We start from the raw sequence: 7452 nt of genomic DNA on the forward strand, positions 1-7452 counted from the left end.
CCTCCACTGGAGCTTCCAGCCTGTGCCCAGGGACTGGTTTGAATGAGCCACTGACTTATTTGGAGCCATTCGGGATCTGGAGTGTAGATGCAAATGTTCGTTTTCTCTGGTAAGTGTCAGTGGCAATTGGATTGGTTTCTGATTTGCATTCCCAAGGCCTCAGGGCTCTCAGGAAACCACATCTCACAGGCAGTCTGGTGGGGATTATTTTTAATCTTGGCTATAAATGCTAGTCCATCATACTTCTTAAAACTGGAAGAGCTTCCATTTACAAGGCAGAGGAAAGCAAAATTCTGGAACCAAAAAGGAGATAAGGAGAAGGGACTCTGGGGATCAAGTGTGAGATGTGGGGCAGACACAGGTTTGGCAGCTGCTGGCCCTTTGGCGCACTTGAGAGACTCCAATGGAGGAATTTGTTCTGAAAGAGCATGCAGTGGGGGAGACCTATCTTGGGCATTTTAAGCATTCTGCATTTTTCTTTCCAAGTCTGTCTCTTTATAAATTGTCCTTATTTCTGATGTAAGTGGTGACTTCTCAACTATTCTCATTACTTTTGGGCCTCTTGTATCTCACTGGTCTGGGCCTTGCCTGCAGAGGATTGTACTCCAAGTTCTAGGCCAGGTTTAGAATTGGTTTGTGTGCAGATAGATGCACACTCCGTAAGGATACTTTGAAATCTCAGATGAACTCCCACATAAAGTGGAATGAATTTTTAAATTTGCACACTGAGTTAGTGAAAAATCAACTTATATTTAGAAAGTAATTTGTGAATTTTTGCCCCCAAGTTTTAATTTAAAAAATTTTAAAAATCATTGCTTTAATACAAGCTTAGGGTCCCCTCAATTCCCCTGATAGGTGAAAACACAATTCTGGGTAAACTCACTCATTTCATGTTACACTCACCCCACTCAAGATATTCTCTCCTGCTTTGAGCCTGGCTGCTAGTTAAAGGCAGAAGGAAGGTGGTTTGGGCTGGTCTCCAGGCCAGGTGTCCAGTCACCAGCCGCATCTTTCCCATCTGCAGAATCATTGTGTGTAATGCCACTCCCTCTCGCTTTGACACCTACCTTCACGTGGCTCCCTGTCTCCTCCCTGGTCTGCCCTGCTCTGGCTCACTCCCCTGGTGCTTGTTGCTCCATCTTTGGGCTACGGAATCTCATTCATTACTTGGTGGTTGGAGTAATGTCCGTACTGTGGCACAGGTGCACATCTTCCTTGGGAGTCGACCACCATGTCTTCTTAGCTATTTGGCAGACAAGTTAGAGTGGGCGAGGGTGGCCTAAAATCGGCTTTCATATGTACTTCATTCAGGTTACACTGGTTAATTTTTAAAAAAATATATTTTATTGATTTTTTTTTTTTTACAGAGAGGAAGAGAGAGGGATAGAGAGTTAGAAACATCGATGAGAGAGAAACATCAATCAGCTGCCTCCTGCACACCCCCCACTGGGGATGTACCCACAATCAAGGTACATGCCCTTGACTGGAATCGAACCTGGGACCTTCCAGTCTGCAGGCTGATGCTCTATCCACTGAGCCAAACCGGTTTCGGCTACACTGGTTAATTAAAGAGGTTTCAGGTGTACAATTCTATAATATAGCATCTGTATATTGTATTATGTCTTCACTACCCACATTCAAGTCTCCTTTTGTCACCATTTATCCCCCCTTTACCCTTTTCTACCTGCCCCTACTCCCCTTTCCCTCTGGTAATCACCATGCTGTTGTCTGTGTCTATGTAGTTTTATTGTTGTGTTTATTATTATTATTATTATTATTATTATTATTATTGTTTTTGCTTAATCTCTCCACCTATTAATATTTCACTGATCCTCATTCCTCCCACAGCTATTAGTCTGTTCTCTATATCTATGAGTTTGTTTCTGTTTTGCTTATTTATTTTTTTCATTAGATTCCTCATAGGAGTGAAATCATATAGTATTTGTCTTTTTCCAACTAACTTATATCACTTAGCATAATGCTCTCCAGGTCCATCCATGCTGTTGTAAAGAATAAGATTTCCTTCTTTTTTTATGGTATTGCATTATGTAAATGTGCCACAGCTTTTTATTTCCTCATCTACTGATGGACACTTGGGCTGCTTCCAAATCTTGGCAATTGTAAATAGCGCTGTGATGAACATAGCGGTGTATATATTCTATAAAGTCAGTGTTTAAGGTTTATTTGGATATATCCCCAGTTCAAAAATTTCCTTAGTCATTTCCTGTCGAAAACCGGTTTGGGGCAATTTTTATGATCCCAATTAACTCTGATTGAAACAGACTTAGAGGTCCTTGGATAATAATAAAAAATTATGTATAGCCGAAACTGGTTTAGCTCAGTGGATATAATTGCATTGGATAATATCTAGGGACAGCATTAATTAATAGAATGAAAGTTAACATCTTTTTCTTTTTCCTGAATTCCTATTTCCTCTATAAACAATAGTGTTTCCTCCTATTAGGTTGAGATAGATGTATTTTATCACATCAAGAAATTATTCATCCATGTTTATTTTATAAATAATTTTTAAATAAGTAGTAATAGATGTTAATTTTTCCTCATTTTAAAAAAAGCATTTCTGAAAATTATTATCATTTTTCTCCTTTGTTTGTCAATATGGTAAATTACATTAACATATATTTTAATACTAAGCTGTTTTCTAGAGACAGCTATCTTATCTAGGTTTTCAAACACCTACATAGATTTGAACAAAATAAGTTCTTATGTGTACTGTTATATGGTATTTTATGGTAATTTTTTCTTTTTTTTAATTTTGTGTATTTTGGTGCCTTTTGTATTTCTCAATAATATAAGCAAAGAATACTAATTTTATTTATTTCTTAAATTCATTTTAATTCTCCATTTTCTGATCTTTAATTTATGACATAAATATATTTAATGAATTGTGCTTTTCTTATTTTATTAGATTTATATCATAATTATTCTTCTAATTTCTTGGTTTAGTCTTATACTTTTTTAAGTTATTCTTCTTTTAATCTTAACTTACACAGCCTCTTCCTGGCTAGATTGATCTAACACAACAACCACCATGTCTGTTTATTTTCTGTGTTTTCCCACTAAAGTAAAAGATCTGTGATGACAGCAGCCCAATTTATTTTGCTCCATCCTGGATATCTAGCCTATAGACTAGTGCCTGTCATATAGTTGGTATTCAGCCAATAATGATTAAATTAATACATAAACAATCCTCTAATTATATACATCAAATAATGAAAATAAATGACTAATTAATTGAAGGGAGAGAAAACAGACTTATAAATGGTTCCCAGATTCTAGCTTCATCAATAGGAAATACTGCAGTGCTATTTAATATTAGTAAGTTGGAGAAAACTGAAGGAGAAGTGTGTTTGGGGAGAAAAAGTAAGAATCCAGTTTTGTGAATGTGATAGTTTTTGTTGTTGTTAAATATATTTTTATTGATTTCAGAGAGGAAAGGTGAAGGAGAGAAAGATAGAAACATAAATGATGAGGGAGAATCATTCTGCACACATTCCTCTGGGGATTGAGCCTGAAACCCTGGGCATGTTCCCTGACTGGGAATTGAACTGTGACCTCCTGGTTCATAGGTTGATGCTCAACCACTGAGCAATGCCAGCTGGGCTGAATATGATAGTTTTGAGATACTTCTCCCCTAAGGTTTCTATAAAACTATATTGTTTATATATTCTAAAATTTAAAAAAAATTAATTTCAAAATTCTGCAATCAGCTTCTAGTGCTCACATTCAAGGACCATCAGATATTTGAGAAAAGACACAATCATGAAAGAAAGAAAATGAAAACACATACAAAAATGGAACTTGTAGGAAGGAGAAATAATAGAGGGAGGATTATCATAGTATTTCTATGAAATTTAGGAATGTAGGAGAAAATTGACGGTTTAATAGATTTGCTAATGGGAAGATGAAGGAATGTCCTAATTTTTATCAAAGAATGTAAGGGCAACTTTATCAGTGAAAAATGAAGCAGGAAGAAGAGGGATTGGAGGTTTCAAGATTGAGGAAAAATTAGGAGATAGTCATTTTGGGTATTTAAGTGAATGATTTCTCAGGGAAATATGGGCTAAAAATGTCCAATGATGTTACTCATTTAAGGATGAAGAGCATGAATCTAGGAACACAAGTTCATTGGGTTATAAAATATTCTCAAATAACACTAGGCTGTTTAGAGGTAAATGTGGAATGTTAAAAATAGTTGAGTTCATCTAGATATGGGCATGAAGAGAGAGAGGGTCAGGAAATTGGAGTATTTTATAACTCATTTGTATATAATTTTGTTAGGGAAATTTCAAACATACCCTGAAATAGTGAGACTAGTACAAAGAACCCCCATGCACCTGAGACTTTGTTTGACAGAAATCATCAATCAATATATGACTATTCTAAACCTCTCTCCTCTTCATTCCTTCGCCCTTTGCCAAATTATCTTAAAGTAAATCTCAGACATAATCTCACTTCACCTGAAATTACCCAAAGTATTTTCAAGGGTCTGGGCATAATACTTAACTCGCAATACAACCTGGGTATGAAAGGAAGCAAATAGAGTAATAGAATATAGATATGTCTATGGATTGAAAGCCCATGACCTTTCCATGGCAGCCCTGGAGCAAAGGAATAAAATGAAAGATGGGAGATTTGCATTTTTTATTAAAACAAACATAATGGGAGGGTCAGTCAACTAATTATGCTACACAGCTTGTCCCTCAAACTTTGCTACTTACCTAGTTCTCTGTCTTGTAAAAAACATCAATATAAACCACATAGTAAGGTATAAACATGTCAAATGGCTATATTGTACACCCAAAACTAATATAACCAATATAAGATTGCATACCAACTACACTTTAAAAAATGGAAATTAATGCATACATGTTCTGGATAGTTCAAACAATGCAGAAAGGTAGAAAATGTGGTGTAAATGTTTCATTTATCTCCAAATACCCAGTCTTCTATTATTCATTTTTGGTACATCCTTCCAGAAACCTTATAGACACACATATATACACAAGAAATATATGTATATTCCATAAAAGAACATAAATGTAATTATAAAATATCTCCTTACTTTTTGTATTCAACAGTATTTTGAAAATATTTTCATTTTAGTATACATGCATCTGTCTCTGAAAATGTTTACACAGTATTCCATTTTGGATATACGAGTCTCCTCATTAATGAATAAATGGTACAATGAAGATTTTCTTGTATATATTCTCACATATGTGCATATATTTGACCATACTTTATCTAAAGGAAAAATTTTTAGTAATTTTTAGGTTAAAGGGTATTTTATATACTGTTAATTTTAATAGATATTTTGATATTCAGGTTGTATCTTTGAAGAATGGAAATAAAATGCACTTCCAACCATTGCAAAGAAAGCTTCCTGGGTCACCTGAATGTGTAAAAGGCATGTGGATGGGGAAGGAGAGGGGTTGCCAGGAGCTTAGGTTGCAGAGCCTTCCTCTACTTTGGTGGCTATGTCAACACTGACAGCACCATAAGTTCTTAAAAAAACTGTCTAAGTTCCAACGCCAGAAATTTTGACTTAATTGATCTAGAGCCAGGCCTGGCCATTGGAATTTCCAAAGAACCCCCCCCGCCCCCGAGTTTCTAATTTGTAGCCAGTGTGTATAATCGCTGCTTTATACAGAACAAGGAAGGCAGATATAGCAGGCTCAGGTAAAGGATATGTTAAACATCACCAAGATTGTGCCATGAAGCAAAAGAGAGAAATCAAGATCAGGCACCTCTAGAAAAGCCATAGCAGGTGAAGGATCAATCAGATTTGGGGAAGAAAAGAAAAGGGAAGAGAGAGGTCTGGGTGAGGGAAAGGCAGAGCTGGTTGGGCCAGATGCTGTGGTACTCTTGTGGTGTTGGTCACAGAGTTTACTTTTTTAGGTAAAGATGAACTCAAGACTGAAGCTGCTTCCAGGCTCTTTTCAAACCAGAGTTTTCCTGAATCAGTAGAATGGAGTGGCCAGCAGGATAGGCAGCCATGATAATTTTGCACAAAATATCCCAGCAACTGTTGGCATCGAAGATGTTGGACATATAGAGTAATAGAGCAACTGCATTGAAAATGTAGAGAATGACAAAGTAGCTGATAGCTCTGATGGCCCCCAAGTGGGCCTCCATGCTGGGGTCCCTGGAGCCAGTGGCATTGCTTTTCATGTGCAGGGTGTGCCTCTTGAGAGAGATGATCAGCAGGGTGGCCGCCAGGATGAACATGATGAGAGGAATGAAGATCCCCAGGTTATAGAGAAGAACCAGGTTGACCACGTTGGTCTCAGTGAAGTATATTTTCTTAGTAGAATTGGAGGAGGGGATAGGAAAAGAATTGTTACAATAAACACTGTATATGCCATAGGAGAAGAGCATACTGTAGCCGAAGGCAAAAAACACTGATAGCCACAGAAGCCAGGGCATCAATCCAGTAATTCTCCACTTCAGCTTGAGGAAAAGGCGGTAGGAGAAATTAGCAATCTTCACAAAGTAGAAGCAACTGAGCCAGGCAGAAAACCAGAGGCTACAATAATGTAAGAACATGAAACCCACTTTAAAGGTATCATATACACCATCTTTATAATACAATCGGGGGGATGTTGAGTGGAAAGTAATTTCTAGTATCATCAAGCTTTGGAGAGCTATTCTGGATATGCTCAGGAAACACAGGATCCTGCCACTTGTGGAGATTGCCTTATTCTGAATCCACTCAGCTGCATTTATAGCCACAATGAACCCATTTGAAACGATGCCAATGATGCATTCCGTGCCCATAATTGTGAAGATTAAGACGATTTTTAATGGTGACAAATTATCCTCTGGTGGACTGCAGGTGTTGGTCATCCTGAGTCGTTACTCCTCTTAGCTGTCTGTTAGAGAATGTCTCCTTGCATTTGATGGGCAGATGGTTGATAGCTTCCACTAATAATCTCACAGGAGGAAGCAGTTGGTGCAGCATTTCCAATTCACTCCATTTGTTTGTCTCAGAATTCTTAGCTCCAAATCAAATCTGGAGATGCAAATCATGAGGGATTTGGTTTCTAATCCTCTCCCATGTCCTTTTGGGCATGATGGTATTAGTTTAATCATGGGGCCCAGGGAAGGACTTGAATAGATACTCTTTCATAAGCCACTGATATGGTATTGAGCGTTGTGTTCTTTACTAGCTCCAGTTAATTTGAACATCTGTGTACCAGTTTCATTTGTGACTTTAGAGAAGTTTGAAAATAATAATAACTCTAAAGACCAATATAGTTCCAGTGATGTGCTAAGCACTGTTTAAATACCATCTATATAATCACATTTAAGCTTCACAACAATCCTCTGAAGGATATACTTTCATTATTTCTACTTTAAGAATAAGGAAACTAAGATTAAGAAACGTGGCCAAAGTCATAGACCTAGAGTGTGATAGAACTGGAATTC

General features: G+C 37.1%; 1 protein-coding gene across 1 annotated transcript; it reads right to left on the reverse strand.

The window, feature by feature from the left end:
* Positions 1–5934: 5934 nt before the first annotated feature.
* LOC311629202 (taste receptor type 2 member 39-like) lies at positions 5935–6870 on the reverse strand (the record flags this gene model as incomplete). The annotated part of the gene is made up of 1 exon (XM_084897148.1): positions 5935–6870. One exon carries the CDS (start codon positions 6868–6870, stop codon positions 5935–5937), a length of 936 nt encoding a protein of 311 aa, XP_084753274.1.
* Positions 6871–7452: the final 582 nt, after the last annotated feature.

This window comes from Pipistrellus hanaki (genome assembly GCF_964339955.1).
Source record: "Pipistrellus hanaki genome assembly, chromosome: 10".
Lineage (NCBI taxonomy): Eukaryota > Metazoa > Chordata > Mammalia > Chiroptera > Vespertilionidae > Pipistrellus > Pipistrellus hanaki.